The 16,054-nt window shown below is 39.3% G+C and overlaps 1 protein-coding gene and 1 pseudogene across 8 annotated transcripts in view; both read left to right on the top strand.

The window, feature by feature from the left end:
- The window catches only part of AHCYL2 (adenosylhomocysteinase like 2), a 143,466-nt gene that overhangs the window by 117,716 nt on the left and 9,696 nt on the right, over positions 1–16,054 (top strand). For all 8 annotated transcript variants that reach the window (XM_031455345.2, XM_031455343.2, XM_031455347.2 and 5 more), the window contains exons 7-12: positions 2,448–2,554; positions 3,624–3,740; positions 7,129–7,192; positions 7,673–7,761; positions 10,065–10,135; positions 11,660–11,754. In XM_031455345.2, coding sequence (XP_031311205.2) covers positions 2,448–2,554; positions 3,624–3,740; positions 7,129–7,192; positions 7,673–7,761; positions 10,065–10,135; positions 11,660–11,754 — 543 coding nt within the window. The remainder of the gene's footprint in view (positions 1–2,447; positions 2,555–3,623; positions 3,741–7,128; positions 7,193–7,672; positions 7,762–10,064; positions 10,136–11,659; positions 11,755–16,054) is intronic.
- LOC116154169 (U6 spliceosomal RNA) lies at positions 14,707–14,807 on the top strand (annotated as a pseudogene).

Raw genomic sequence — 16,054 nt, 5'->3', positions numbered from 1 at the left:
GTATCCCAAGAATATTAAACCTCTGTCTGGCCTCAAAGTGCTGTAATTGTCATGCTGATCTTAGAAGCACTCATATTCGTCAGCAACATTAGAATACTGCTCAGGGTTCACACATGACTGGTCAAAAAGTACGATTAATGAGTTACCATCTCCTACTGTGCTCCCCACAACAATGATTAAAACACACACGCGCGCACACAGCTCCTGTGGTACTTAGCTTTCTAGAATCACATGCTAAATTTATAGTAAACCTGAAGGGATTACAAGTTCAAATTTCTTCTCTTTATTCATTCCTCCCTTTAAGAAAGATGACTGGCAAAATTTGGGGTTTTTTACTTTTGCTTAGTTTTTACTTTTGTTTCTTTTTTTTTTTTTTTAAGATTAAGTTCTTGAAGGCTGATAGCATATTAGAGTCACAAAGAGAAGCAAAAAGCTGCACAAAGTGTGATGCGCTCCTACTTTGCAAACTTTTCTGCATTTGAGTGAGAGGAGAAATTAGGGAATCAACTGAAACAAAGAATCCTTGAAGCTCTAGTCCAACTACTGTTCGCTGCTAAAGACAGCGGAGCAGGCTTCACCTGGTACACAGCAGAGAGAATCTTTCTCGATTCTGTGATCCAGGACACATTGCACCAAGGGCTGGTTTGAAGAAGCTGGGTCAAAGCCTTCAAATCCTGAAAGGAAGGAGGGGTCGGCTGTAGGATGAGTCCACTCATTCCAGCAGAGTTTAACAGTGACAGAAGAGAGTGTGATTGGCAGAAGCTAAAGAAGACATACCAGGGGGCTTCTACTGGAAATAAAACATCAATGTTATAGTGATGAACATGGGGAGGGCAGGGGATCGTACACAGAGAGCTTTTACAGACTGTAGAGCAGCCCAGACTGCTAGAAAGGTTGACGGAGAGAGTAAGACAAGGATAACAACTGTGACCCCTGAAAACAGGGCCCATATCTCTTTGGAGCCTGTCAAAATATAATGCTTTTACTTGCTTTCCAACCTCAGGAAGATTCCCTGGTGACAAAAATTTTCTGCATTAGAATTACGTGGTGAGACTTATGGACTATATTCATCAAATAAATATTGGAGATGGCAACTACCTGCCTGTAGATACCTTTGTTAAAAGGGAAATGTGGGGAAGAATAGGGAGACTTAAGACAGAGTCTTTTTTGTCTCTGATCATCTGTGTGGCTACGGATCAGAGACTGCAAGGGGCAACTCCACGAGGGATTTCATACATGTAAAAAGGGAGAGAGGAACTCAGAGGAGCCTTTCCATTTCTTAGGGCATCTGTTCTGAGGTTTCTACTGGGAGAAAATGGAGCACTAACTTATACTATGGAGCAAGTGGAAGAGTTATTAAGAGTCCTGCCTTCGATCCCTGCTCTCAAATGAGGTTGAGTGGAGTCACAAAAAAATTGATCAACAACAAGAGCAGGAGCAAAAAAAGAGATCAGGTGGTGGACGTGAGGTTGGAGATTTTATGTACCCAGGGGTCCAGGGTGGCATCCTTGGCACTTGCAGTAGAGTTGATAATTGGGACTGCAAAATGGGTGCATGTCAGTAGAGGGCAGCTCAGTCCTGTGGGTCTTTCCAGGAGGGTGGGTGTAACAGTTTGGAAAGCCCTGCCAAGCATTTCTAACAGCTAGGTGAAGGGCTGAAATGCCACAGCCTACTGCCTAATAGTATTCTAGGCTGGTCTTTCTTTAGCTTATTTATAATTCAGAAACTTTCCTCTGCTGATGAAAGCTTCAGTAGGCACAGCATTGTGTTTATCTTTAATCCCAACCTGAAATAGTGATGAACTGTTCAGAGGCATGCTTGCACACCTACATGCTGCACAGTTCCCTAGTTATTTTTAATTTGGTTTATTGAGAGTGTGAGGTTGCGCTAGGCAGAACCCTCCAGTGCTGCCTGATCATTTTGGGTAGGAGAGCGCCTGTACTTTGGGAGAAGTAAAGGATTAATGAATACTGTTTTATAAGTCATTGTTCTAGGAGGAAGATGAATTATGTGGCTGGATTTAAACTAAGGTTTGAGCATATTTAAAGTCCTGAATTTAACCAATATAAATGTGCTGATATTAAGTTTAGGCTTTCTGACTATCGACAGTACATTCAAGAGCTCGTGCTCTAGACAGCCACGCAAGCTGTTAGTCTATAAGAAAGTCTTCATCGTGTTGCTTTATATTTTGATCTAGTGGGTGTGTCATTTGGGAAGGTCATTTGGCTGTGAGAAATACAGTCTGCCTTTCACCCTCAGTGTCTTTTTCTCCAGTGAAACAAGTGTTTGGTCATTATACTGGCTTTAAGTTACTTTGCATAACCATTTGAGAAATTTGAAATATCTGTAAATTGACAAGTAGGAATTGGGATACAAGACCCAGAGAAGCACTGGAAGCCTTGAGCCTTCAGCAAAATAAGTTACATTATTTATGCTCACTATTGCAGATCTTGGACGACGGAGGGGATCTTACTCATTGGATTTATAAGAAGTATCCCAACATGTTTAAGAAAATCAAGGGCATCGTAGAGGAGAGTGTTACTGGAGTCCATAGGTAAGATTTGACATTGGCATGCCTGGTTTTATGCAGCCTGGATATATATTCTTGCAATCACATACCTATAGAATACATTATGTTAAAAATTGGAACCTGCTCTGAGATAATGATATCCGAGTCTGCATACTTGTTTTTTTTTAATTAACACAAATAACAAACCTAAAATAGAGAGGGGATGGGTAGGAGAACAAGTATGGTCCTCCTGTTTTCTCGTCATTTTGGTGCAATGAGTGCTTGTCCTTTTGAGGGGAATTCTTTGATTCCACAGATATTTGTTGAACTTCTGCAATGAATCAGAAACTGCTTTAGGAACCATGCTAGGGACAAAAACCTGGGCCCTTGTAGAGCTGACACTCTCGCACAGAGAGCAAGGATTTAGGATTCTCTTCCTCAAATGAGCAATAATTCCCTAAGTAAAATTGGAATCATTTCTGTTTACTATTATTCATACAGAAAGATCTGAAAGTATGAAAGTTTTAGGGAAGTAAAATCTAAATACGCTACCATCACTGCTTTAATATCTTATGACCTTTTTGAATGTATAAAACTATGGATTACACCATATTTTCAGACTCTTAGAAAGGGGTGAATTTTGAATAAAACACCTGGCTCTAATTTTTAGTTGACTCAATTTAAATAAAACCCCATACACAGATATACATATTTATAGGTGTGTGTATTGAAATGATAAAATTTCAAATGATACTTGAAAGTTAAAATTGTTGCATTAGAGAGTGGAATTAAAATAGTACTTACAGTTACTCTTTTTTTTTCATTAAAAAGGGAAATAAAATTAATAAATAGTTTAAAGTTTCATGTTTTAATCCCTAAAATTTAGTGGTGGGTCAAAGATTTTCCCACATGCCTTTTGACTAAAGTCTTTATTTCTAAGGCATATACAGGCTCTGGAAAGGTATTCTTCATTTCTCTACATACATCTAATAGGATGAAACTAGTCGTGTCTCATGCCTGCTCAATTAACATATTTGTTGAATTTGATATGAAACTGATGGTAGATTGCAATATCTCATTGTTTTATGTTCTTCTTGATTTCCTTCGTTCTCAGGCTGTACCAGCTCTCCAAAGCTGGGAAGCTATGTGTTCCAGCCATGAATGTCAATGATTCAGTCACCAAACAGAAATTTGACAACCTCTACTGTTGCCGTGAATCAATTCTTGATGGGTAATCTTTTATTATCTGTGGGATGAACTTAAGTTGTTGAATTGCGGTTCTAAGTTTTTTGGTTTGGGTTATTTCTGGAAATGATTTGTGTAGCACCTCTGGATCTGTCACCACATCATACTCAATATTTTATAGCCCAAAGTTACCATTATATCATACTCAATATTTTATAACCTAGAGCTACCATTGCTGTCTCTATTACCAGCAAATCTATTTTACTTAAAAAGTCAGACCAGCCCTTATCTATTGATGGCAGAGTTTTCACTTTGTGACCCTATCAACGCTGTGAGTCAGTAACTAAAGTTGTTATAAACAAGGAAGTATCTTTGGTGGTTTAGGAGAAGGTTCCTGGTGTTCCTCTTCTAGGTCATGTTGTCTGTTGTTAACCTCCACTGTCATAGAGTTCTCTGGCCATCTGGAAATTGTAATGAGCAAAGAGTCATTTCCCAGAGGCTTTTCTAGTTTTTCAAATCTGTAAGGACTACAAGTCTGACAAAATCCACTTAGATATACTATACCAAATATTCTGTTCTTCCAGTGCCCAGTTTCTGTTTCTACACTTGTGTCCTAATATTTCTTCATGCTTGCTAGGAAGATTCAGTAATTCTCTGTATGAAACCATTAAGTTGGTTTAGAATATTGCCAAGTCAAATGGTTTCCATCATGTATAGTTTAACAGAAAAGGGGAGAAAGGGCCTGTGGGTCCCATTACTAGTCTGGACCCCAGGTGGTGTTCAACACCACAGGCATTGGAGCAAGAAGGACCTTGGTTTGATGATTGGCTCTATCATTTATAAGCCTCAGACTAGTTATTTAACCTCTCTGTGCCTGTTTCCTCACCTGTAAAATGGTGACAGTAAGACCTACCTCACAGGGCTACTGTGAGGATTAGATGAGAGAAGGTATGAATCCTGGTCAATGTTAGTTCACTTGCCCTTCTTTCTAGAACCCTGTACAGTAACTTCTAGGATTAAGTTAGATCATAGCAGGAAGACTTTTGCTTTGAAATCTTTTTTTTTTTTCAGGGTTAGGGGAGGTATTGAATGCAAATTCAAACTATTGCTAATTATTACTCGTGTAAAGTCAATGATATTATAAGATAGATTGGACATTTGAGTTCCCAATCCATCAGTATGTTTATGAACTGTCCCCAGTTCTGTCCCCATATAACTGTTACTGTGATGCACAGCTTTGCACCTGATAAATGATCTGGGTATTATACTCATAGAAATATTTACTCATTCACAACTAAGTTTCTTTTAGATTTTTCACATCCCAAATCTGTGAGTTTAAAATCTTCCTTAATCTTAAGTTTTGTAAAAGATGCCTAAAGGTAGCTCATAAACATGGACAGAGTCCCTTCTAAGCAGCATTTACCCTGTGGATAAGAAAGCTACTTTAATGTCAGACATATGAAAGTGAGAGTAAAATGGAAGCAGTAGACAGGGGTTAAGGTTAATGGAGAGATAGGTAAACATCACCCATCTACTTACTGCTGAGTAATAAGAGATCCTTGGCACCTTCAGACGGTGAAAAGCTTTCCAACTGGGTCATGGGTAGTTTTTCCTCTCAGAGGAGTTGATAGTAGAAGTTAAAGAAGAGGCAAAGTGTGCTCCAGAGAAGGCTGCAAAATAGAGGGTCCAAATGAGGAAGGGCTTGAGCTTCTGTAGCTCTGAGCTGGTTACATACTACACCATAAGCTGAGAGAATGGCCCCACTCATTCCTGGAGGACACTCCTGTAATTGGTCTGCGGTGCCAAAAAGCAGGGCAACTGCAGTCTTCTGGAGACTGAGGTTCCACATGGTAGGAAGATAAAGGATTTACCAGAAATCCCAGATACGATTTTTAGCTTGTAAAATAGATCGTATTTCAGAAACTCTTCTAGAGGGTCCTGGGACCAAAAGAATAAAGAGAGAAGCCAGAGACTTGGCGTGACTCTCATACACCAGCAGATAGCTTCCCCTCCTATCCCCAAAAAGTCCCTCCTTGACTGAGGTCTTTTCTGCCCTTTATCCTTGAACCTTGAGGCAGATCTGGCTCCCTAAGATCACAAGGAAATCACTGCCTAACTGGAATCCATCCAGGTCTGTCAGCCTGTTGTTTGCAGAGCCGCAGTGTTGATGACGTTTCCTTTCCACCACACAGGCCTTTGTAATCACAAAGAGAGTCACATTTTCTTTTGGGAAGAGAGGCAGAAAGGCTTGAGGGTAGGCAAAGTAAAGGAGGCTCAGAAATATGATCTACTGATTTCCTAGCAGTGTTTAGCCAGTTCAGGACCATTCTAAGCCCTGACTTTTGAATGTGGTGGCAGCCCAGCCAGACTTAGTCTCTTCAGTCAACAAAAATTGCCTCTACGCTTAATTGATATTTACTGAGTTTTATTGGGGTTCATGGAGTTATACTAGGTCTAGTGAGTGGAGTTGTCCGATCAGGAAAAAGATAGGATTTCTACTTTGCTTTTTGGTCCATTTATAGATATTTAACAGAGAGATAAGTGAGTAAAAAGACCCACAGATATTTGTTGGAACTGTCTTATCTCAGAATAGGCTGGTTTTAATTAAAAACTTCCTCTGCCTACCTGAGGCTTCCTTAGAGAAGGGAGATCAACAAAACCTGAAGGGAAACTGCTCCTACAACCTCTTCCAAGAGACCCTGAAAACAACAGTAAGGACGTTTATTCTAACTTCACAGAGAATCAGAGACAAAGAAGTAGAACATGTCTGAGGACTCGGCCCAGAAAACTCACTACCTCACGTAGTCAGTGCTGGTGTGTTTCAAGGCTCTTCTCCACCTTGTTGCCTGTTACCCTCCCTGGTGAATTACTGTGGGACTTATTGGCCATTCTGATACTAACAAATGTAGGACTCATTTATCTGTGTTATATTTTATGTGTCTAATTCAGTAAGGTAGAATGTTTACATTAAGCCAGAGCTTTGTCACCTCCTTAAATTAAAATTAGTCTTTTTGCTTCTTTGTATCTTTATTTATAAATATTATATATTCAAAATGTTATATAATAAATATGTATTGCTGTTATGTTTAAAAGTTACTTTGTGGTCTAAAGTGTCTTCCCTTCTGCACCACTCCCAAGACAAGGGGGCAAAAAAAGAAAAACAGCCTCATATAGATGGAATTGATTGGATAGCATGGAGTAAGAAAATACATATTTTATTGAACCTTTCTTTCTAGTTGTTAGTTTCTCTGGGATAGAAACCAGGCTTGCTCTCACCATGGGGTGGTGGGGGAGAAAACCCCAAGCCAAAAAAAGCCCCCAAAAAACAAAACCATGAAAACAAAGGGATTCAATCTAATCTCAAGGGAGAAACAAGAGATTTTTCTGATTTAATGGGGGTTTTTTTTTGTTTGTGTTTTGGTTTTTTCCCATAGACTTAAAAGGACAACAGACATGATGTTTGGTGGAAAGCAGGTGGTGGTCTGTGGCTATGGAGAGGTAAGGTTTAATCTTTCAATTATTATGTGTTTAAAATGTATTTTGTTGAAATATACTAGAATTTTTCCCTTGTACGGACATAAAAATACATTCATTTACTGCTTTAGATGGAAAAAAGGAACTTCAGAGGCCCTCTGATTAAAATACAGTCTTTCTTTTTTCCCTTTATATTTTTGCTATTTTTTCTTAAGTTGATTTTCTGACTGTTCCAGTACACTGTTTGTGATGTTCTTTTAGCTTGTGTTTTGATTATAAATCGTGAGTGTGGGTGTTCTTATGCACATGCATGTGCTAAGCAGGGCTTAGGAGTTTGTTTATGAACTGCATTCATTTATTTGTTTTTCTTATTTTTCCCTAAGCATGAATCTATTCAGCAAAATTCCTTTTGGGGGCGGAAAGGTGGGCACGCTTTACCAGAAGCTTTGAGAAACTATTTTCTGCGTGACTTTCCTTATTATATGTACTTTCTCTCTTCTTCAGGTGGGGAAGGGGTGCTGCGCTGCCTTAAAAGCTATGGGCTCCATTGTGTATGTGACTGAGATTGACCCTATATGTGCCCTTCAAGCCTGGTAAGCATGCAAAAGGAGACTTGCTTTTTCCTCTACGTTGCCATCTAACACGTGACCTTGTAGCTCCAAAGACTGGCCTGGTTGATGCCGCATTTTATCTCAGAGGGGCCCAGATCCCCAGAGATTGCTGTTAACTGCAAGCACCTGTCTTTCAAAGATCAAGGAGTTCTGCTCTAAGAGCCGAGACTATCAGAGAAGCTAACATTTAGAACTCCTGTGAAAATAGTAACAGGGAGCCAGAGAACAAGTAGCCCCTTACCATCTACACATGCAGTTCTCTCCCTTTGAAAAGCAATAGTTAAAAACAGAAATAGGCTGACATCAGATAGAGCTGCTGTCACATAGTAAGTGCTCAAAAAGTGGTAAAATCGTTAAAATTGTTTTGCCATCTTCAGCAGGATGGAAATAGCACTGCCCCTGAGGACTACTGCGAAGTCCGTGTGTCTGTAGCCTGGATAACACCCCTAGTCTTTACCATTAACCCTCCAGAGGAGGGTACCCAGGATAGATGAGTCATAGCATAAAAGATTTTGCCATAACTGTTTTTCCTGCCCTACAACTCCTCACACACCCTCGCCATCAACCCACAGATTTCCCTAACAGTTGTCGGCTTTGTCTGAGTCAGGGCTCCAACAAAATAGGGGAACTATCACCATTCTAGCATTTTCACTTAGAGAAACGTGAACCTGCTTGAATACTGATAAGGATACTGATTCAAACTATCTTACAGATGTGAACTGATCACTTATTCTGTGTTAGGTTCTGTGCCGTGTGCTGAGGATGAATAAGATGTATAGGTGAATGAGACAAGGTCCCTGTTTTTAGAAGCACACAGAATCACTGTGCAGTGTAGTAAGTGCTGTGATAGAGATGAACGTCACATGCTTCTGTAGGAGCACAAAGGAGAAATATCTAACTAAAGAGCGAGGGGGCAAGGTAGAAAGAGGTGTCGATGGAGTTGAGTCTTGAGACATGTAAATGATTTCTTAGTTTAGAAATAAGCTCCAGGTACCAGGAACATGTGCAAGATCACCTAGAAAGGAGAGAGCACATCATGTTCATGTTTAAGAAATTATTTAATGCAGCTGACCTATAGGTTAAATTTGGGGGAGTGGTAACACCTGAGGTAGGGGTCATATGTCAGTATAATCATATATTAACATAAGTATTTGAATCTTATCCTGAGAACAGTCAATCTCACTGAAGTATTTTAAGCAAGGGAGTGACAGGATCCAAATTGTGTTTAGGGAAATCACTCTGCAAAATGAATTAGAGAGACATAAACCTAGAGGCGATGAAATTGGGCCAGGGGCTACTGTACTAATCTAGGCAAGAAATAATAAGACCAAACATAAGGCCAGAATGTATGAAGAAGAAGAGACAGATCAAAGAAATTTTAAGATATTAAGGAAAAAGAATCAACCAGATTTGGTGACAATTTTAATTAGGGAGAGGCAGTAGGCTAGGACATTCTAGTTTATTTGGCTTGTACAGTTGGGTGAATAGTAATGCTGTTGATTAAGATAAAAAATATAGAAGAAGGGATAGATAAGGTTGGTGGTGTGGGGAAGAGAATGAGTTTATTTTCAAACACAGTAAGTTTGAGGTCCTTGTGGGACACCAGGAGGAGTTATCCAGTGGATAATTTGATCCATGGCTCTGAAGCTTTGAAGAGAGCTAAGCTAAAGATATCGATGTGCAAATCAGCCACCTGTGAGGCATCATTTGTAGCCAAGGGAAGGGAATGGATAAGTGCTGAAAGGGTAGAGAAAAGAGTACCCTACCGAGTACCAACATTTAAAGGTTGACTGAGATCAAGAAAGAACAATCAGAAAAGTAGGGAAACCAAGAGAAAACAGTGTCATGGTCTCCAAAGAGTATAGAGTTTTAAGAAGACAAATAATGTTTAATGTAGCAGGGGAAATCAAGTAATATTAGAATCTAAGAAAAGAATTTTTCTTGACATTCAGGAGATCATTGATGATCTTGGGAAGAGCAGTTTCAGTGGGGCAGTAAGTTCAGGTAAAATGGCACTTTCTGGAAACTTGATTGGAGAATCTCATGGTTAACCCTGCTTCCCTTAATCATGGAAGAACTAGGTTCCAGTGATACGAAAGAAACTTTTATTTCTGACCTGTATGAGCTAAGGAAACGGTTTGAATTTTTCACTGCTAAGAATAGTCCAGCTATATCAAGAAGTGATGTAGGTACCAGAGGAACTTGGGTGATAGCTTTTGAGGTTGTGTGGCAAAAGGCTCCCCAGCTGCCTATTTGGGTTAATCGATCATACTTTATTTCTACAGTATGGATGGATTTCGACTGGTGAAATTAAATGAGGTCATCCGACAAGTGGATATTGTTATTACCTGTACAGGTATGATTATGACATATAAAGTAGTGTGGCACTTAGGAACACTTTCATAGAACAAGTGCAAAATGACTGAAAATGTTCTGAACAAAACCAAACTTTAAAAGCCAGAGATAGTCGTCCAGAAAACTAGTCAACCTTTCACACTCTTCCTGCCTTTTCAGAGCTCTGACCAAAAGTATACCATTAGGCCATCTCTACAGGAATGTTTCTCTCCAGCCCTTTTAACTGTTCTATATCTCCGTGCATCCTCAGCTACCTGGGAGATGGCTACAGATGAGTTTTATTTGGAAAGCCAGATCTTACATTTGTACATTTGATGGTTTTTTATTTTACTTCCAGAAGTGATGTATATTTCTCTCTAGTCCCTATAATTAAAGCAAAGCTAGAGCAAAATTCTTTCTAGTTAGAGAAATGGGAATGGTAGTTGTGTTAATTCCCGAAGAGGTAGATTTTGAGTTTTAGAGAGGAATATACAGGTATGGCTACTTCCCTTGGACTGAGATACTTATTTTATCTTTATGTTAGAACCATAAACCATTGGAATGTTGGGTTTCTTTTATAATTTTATTTTAGAGGAGAAAATCATAATGTTTAAGAATAAAAATATTATTTGTAGCCTCAGGAAGAGTTGCGGACAAAGAGGGATCATAAGAAACTATTCTTGCTTCACATCAATCACTCGATAATTTTTTTAATAGCTTTATTGAGATGTAATTCACTTACCACACATTTCACTCATTTTAAGTGTACAATTACAAAAAGCGTTTTCTAGCAAATTCAAAGGGTTATACGACCATCACCACAGTCTAATTTTTTTTACTGAGATGTAATTCAGATATCATCAGTCACCCTTTTAAAGTATACAGTTCAGTGATTTTTAGTAAAATTGTACAACATCCCATTATCTAATTCCAGAACATTTTCATCATTTCAAAAAGAAACCACATACTATCAGCAGTCACTCCTCAGTCTACCCTCCATCTTTCCCCAGCCCTAGGCTACCATTAAATTCTCTGTCTCTGTATATTTGCTTATTCTAGATATTTCATATAAACAGAATCATACAACACGTGGTCTTTTGTGACTGGCTTTTTTTACCTAGCATAATATTTTCAGGGTTCATGCATGTTATAGCATGTATCAGTGTTTCATTCTTTTTATTGCTGAATAGTATTCCATTTTATAATATTCCATATATCAGATATATCATTTGCAAATATTTTGTCCCATTCTGTAGGTTGTCTTTTCACTTTCTTGGTGGTATCATTTGCAGCACAAAAGTTTTTCAATTTCAGTGTAGTCCAGTTTATTTTGTTTTTTCTTTGGTTCCTTGTGTTTTAGGTATTATACCTAAAAAACCACTGCTCAACTCAGGTCACAAAGATTTATTCGTATGCTCAGCTAAACTTTTATAGTTTTAGCTCTTACATTTAGGTCTCTGATCCATTTTAAGTTAAATTTACATATGGTGTGAGGTAGAGGTCCAACTTCATTCTTTTTCATGAGGGTATCTCTTCTGTTTTTAAGGTAACAAGAATGTGGTAACCAGAGAGCACTTGGACCGTATGAAGAATAGCTGCATCGTTTGTAACATGGGACATTCTAACACGGAGATTGACGTGGTAAGATCAACTAGTGGCTCATCATTGGGGGCTTTTTTTTTTCTCTCCTTCCCAAGAAACATAAGCCAGAAGAAGAAATTGCAGGGTCACCAGTCATCCTAAACATGACTGTCCTGGCAGAGCTGTTCACTTATAAGCCTTATGGCCTGTGCTTATGGAATCGGTAAAACTTCTTCATCTCAACTTAATCATTTCAAATGATTCTTGTTTTCCACCTTAGCTTGATACCTACTTATACTCTAAGCCATTTTATCTTTATATATAGGATTAAGAGCTGGGTAGACTCAAAACTACAAAAAGGAAGCAACAAATGTGAGTCAGTATTGCTAGTCAGTATTTGTGGAATATTTGACTTTACCATAAAGATGAAATAAGTAGGTTGGTCCAAGGAAACAAGTCAAGGGAGGAAAATCTATGGGCTGGGATGAGAACACTGCTTAGGACTGACTGTCAAATATGGTGGTTTCCCTTTTCTCTCCCTCTTTCATGGGGCTAGGTCCCCCCTTAACATATGTTCCAAACTATAGTAATTGCATCCATAGGTGTGACAAGTGATTCAGTAGCATGAGTTCCTCAAACTTGGAAAATCTGTCACTTTGGTTCTCTAATTTTATTATATCCACCGTAAAATTTTCCAATCCAACATAACACTCGGTCCTACTAAGTTGCCCAAGTAATAGTTAATAGAAGTGTTATTTATTTCTTTTCAGACTTACCAAAGTATGTCTCAGTGTGACTTTCACTCTGGTTTTAAATTTTTCTGGCATTTTTCTGGCACAACTGTATTTCTCTCTGGGTAAATGGCTCAAGCAAAGCATGCTTTCATCTCCACTGAGGGCTGCTCTGATTGAGCTTCAGCATGGCCAGGTAAGGATCGGTTGATATACTGAGAACCTGTTGGGTGTTTATTTTAAATGGTTTCTCTTTTTAACTCTGTGCTCTATTCTTCTGTTATTAAAAATAGCTGGGAAAGCAACCTACCAGAGCCTATTGCTACCCTTGAGGTTTTTGAGTGGCATGGCTCCATTACTCTGTCTTTACTGTGATATTTTGCTTATAAAGAATAATTAATTTAGTTTTCTTTTTTGATTTTGGGGGGGTTGTTTGTCTTTGTTTTTTAAGTTCCACTTATGTACCATACTGCCCCTTTATTAAATGGTCAAAGATATTAATATTTCTAAAACTATCTAGCCCATGATTGTCGTTTTCTGGATTAGTCCACTTATAGAGCCCCCAAATGGAAAAGCCTTAAAGGGAAGTAGTCATGCTCTGAGCCCTAAAGAGAAATCTTCTGTATAAGGGAAAGGGGAAGAAATTTTCTCTTCTAAACCCTCAAGAAGCTCTAAAATAAAAATAATTTCAAATGCAATCATGTAATTTTTATACCTTTACTTTATCTCATTTCAACCTCTTGACCATCCCACGAGGCATTATTTTTATTCCTGATTTTCATTTGGGAAACTCTAAAGCTTAAGTGCATTGTTCAGTCATAGCCATTGATTCCAAAATGAAATTGATGCACAAAATCCATGTTTTTTGACTTCCAGTCCAGTTTTTTTGTTCTTGTTTTCCTATGTGTTATACTATTATCTCCTCATGCTTTTTTAGATTAACTTCAAATTGTGATGGTAATCTTTCCTCCAAAGGCAGCCCAGACATAAGTAATCTCTCAGGATAAAAGCCAAGAGCCTCTTTACCTCCCATCACAAATATGTATTGTGTGATTGCTATATGCCAGGTGCTATTCTGCATGCTTAGGATCAGTGTACAAAATAGGAAAAGATTCCTGCCCCTATGGAGTTTATATTTTACTGAGAAGAAGGATAATAAATATAATAAGTAGAATTTATAGTGTGTTAGAAGACGAAAACACCATGGATAAAAGAAAAAGTAGAGCATGGTAATGAGGATTAAGAGTGCTGGGTTATAATTTTAAAGAGAGGGATCAAGGTATAAGCCTCATTAAGAAGGTGATGGTTGGGGTAGAGGGTATAGCTCAGTGATAGAGCGCATGCTTAGCATGCACAAGATCTGGGGTTCAATCCCCGGCACCTCTATTAAAATAAAATAAAATAAAAATCCAACCAAAAAGAAAAAAAAGGTGATGGTTGAGCAAATCTGAAGGAATTAGCCATGTTGACTTTTAGATGAAGAACATTTCAAGACAAGGGAACAGCAGCCAGAGCAAATGCCCTAAGGTGCCAGTGTGCCTAGTCTGAGGAGCAGCAATGAGGCCAGTGTGGCTGGAACGGAAGAGCATGGGGCAGGGAAGAGTGGAAGATGAGGTCAGAGGTAATGAGCCAGATCTTATGGGGGGCCACGGTAAGAACTCCTCATTGTGTCTGGAGAGGAATAGTAAGCCATTATAGGATTTCTGACTTCTGTTTTAAAAGGATGATTTTTTGTTTCAAAAGGATCAGCCTGGTTTCTGTGGTGAGATTAGACCTACTTTTGCAGGTGTTGCTAGTAGCGCTAGTATCTGCCACTGACACTAGCCAAGAGCCATCTTTCAACTGTCTGTGCTCTTCTTAGCAGAAAATGACTAAACTAAATGGTCCAGAAAGGGACATGTTCAGAATGGCTTTGAAAATGTTAAATTACTCAACCTTGGATGGTAGTGTCACAGGGCATGTAAAATGAAATTTAAGGAAAGAGCAGGCTCAACTAATCATTGAATGCAGAATGATCATTCACTACTTAGCAAATTTGTATTGAGTACTTGCTCTGCTCTGTGCGAAGTACTAATTGGCTGAAGAAATAGCAGTGAACAATATGCCTACTTTCTTGCTTACATTCTAGTGTGGGAAACAGTTACTAAGTAGACAGTTATCGTCAGTTAGTGCCTAATACTGAAGAATAGCAGAAGGGTGAGGACATTGAGGAACCTATCTAGTTAGAGTAATCAAAGAAGGTATCTTTGAGGAGGGAACATTTGAACAAAAACCTGAATGAGTGCTTGCTTCAGCAGCACGTATGCTAAAATTGGAAGGATACTGAGATTAGCATAGCCCCTGTGCAAGGATGCATAAACTCCTGAACCATTTCATATTTTTAAGGACCACTGCATTCTGGCAGAGAAGCCAGTGGGGTGGGGGCAGCGCAATCATCTCCCTGGAGGGCAAGCCTTTGTGAACCTCTACTGCCCCCTGCCTAAAGCATCTGGCAGCCCCAGACCTGCCCATGGGGGTTGCAGACTGCTCGCTTCCTTCCAGACCAGAAGGGCTGGGGGGATCCCAGCAGGGAGAGGGCAGGCCCTTCACCCTAGTTGCCAAACAGCCCCCCACCCCACCCTGGACCTTCCTCCTCCTCCCTCCATCCCTGATGGTTCTGGCTTCCCAAACCACTTTTGACCTCCTGATTCCTCTTGGGTTGAAGCAGACCAAGTCCCCCCCCAGGCACTGCTGTGGGGGGGGGGGGCTGTATTTAACGACGCCTCAATTCCCCATCTGTTCCTCCCCTTTCCCATGCTGCCAACTTCTAACCACAATAGTGACTCTGTGCTTGTCTGTTTAAAAAAAAAAACAAAACTTGAATGAATTGAAGGAGCAAGCCATCTGAGCATTCTATTCAGAGAGAATGGTTAGTTAAAGACCATGAGGTAGAAATGTCCTTGATGTGTTTGAGGAACAGAAAAGATGCCACTGAGAATAAGAGGCAGCAAGGAGGTAGCAGGTGACTTTATACACCATGCTATGGACTTTAGATTTTATTCTGGGTACAAATGATGCCATTGGAATGTTTTGAGCAGGTGACTGACAAAACCTGACTTATGTTTTTAAAAATTACCCCAGCTGTTGTATGAAGAAAACACTCCTGGAGCTTGAGTGGTCATAGGGACGATAGGAAGCTCTTTCAGTATTTCCAGCAACAGAAAATGGTAGCGTGGATTAGCTGGGTAAACAGTGGAGGTGACAAGAAGTGAAGGTAGGACCAGTGGGATTTGCTAAATAAATTGGATGCAGAGTGTGATAAAAAGAGAGGAGAGTCATTATAAGTTAACTCAGCCCAACTGCAAAGGAGAATGATCTGGTAAATTTTTATCCAGATATTTTTAGTAATCAAAAATTTAAGGGTCTTTTTTGTTTGAAATATATAGTTTACCTAACCTTGAGATACTGACTGCAGCATTTTTAGGAAGGAATAGCTCATGGAAAACATCAGTCATTTATGTATTTTTTTCTGAGAAATGATACCATGAATACTTACGGAACCTGCGATAGGAATTGTGCTCTTAGCTGCCTTTTGGCAAGCCTTTCACATACTTCCTTTCTCTTGAAAAGAGACCTGCTTACCCATATGT

This window comes from Camelus dromedarius, chromosome 7 (genome assembly GCF_036321535.1).
Source record: "Camelus dromedarius isolate mCamDro1 chromosome 7, mCamDro1.pat, whole genome shotgun sequence".
NCBI lineage: Eukaryota > Metazoa > Chordata > Mammalia > Artiodactyla > Camelidae > Camelus > Camelus dromedarius.
This window is presented reverse-complemented; position numbering and strand designations above follow the sequence as displayed.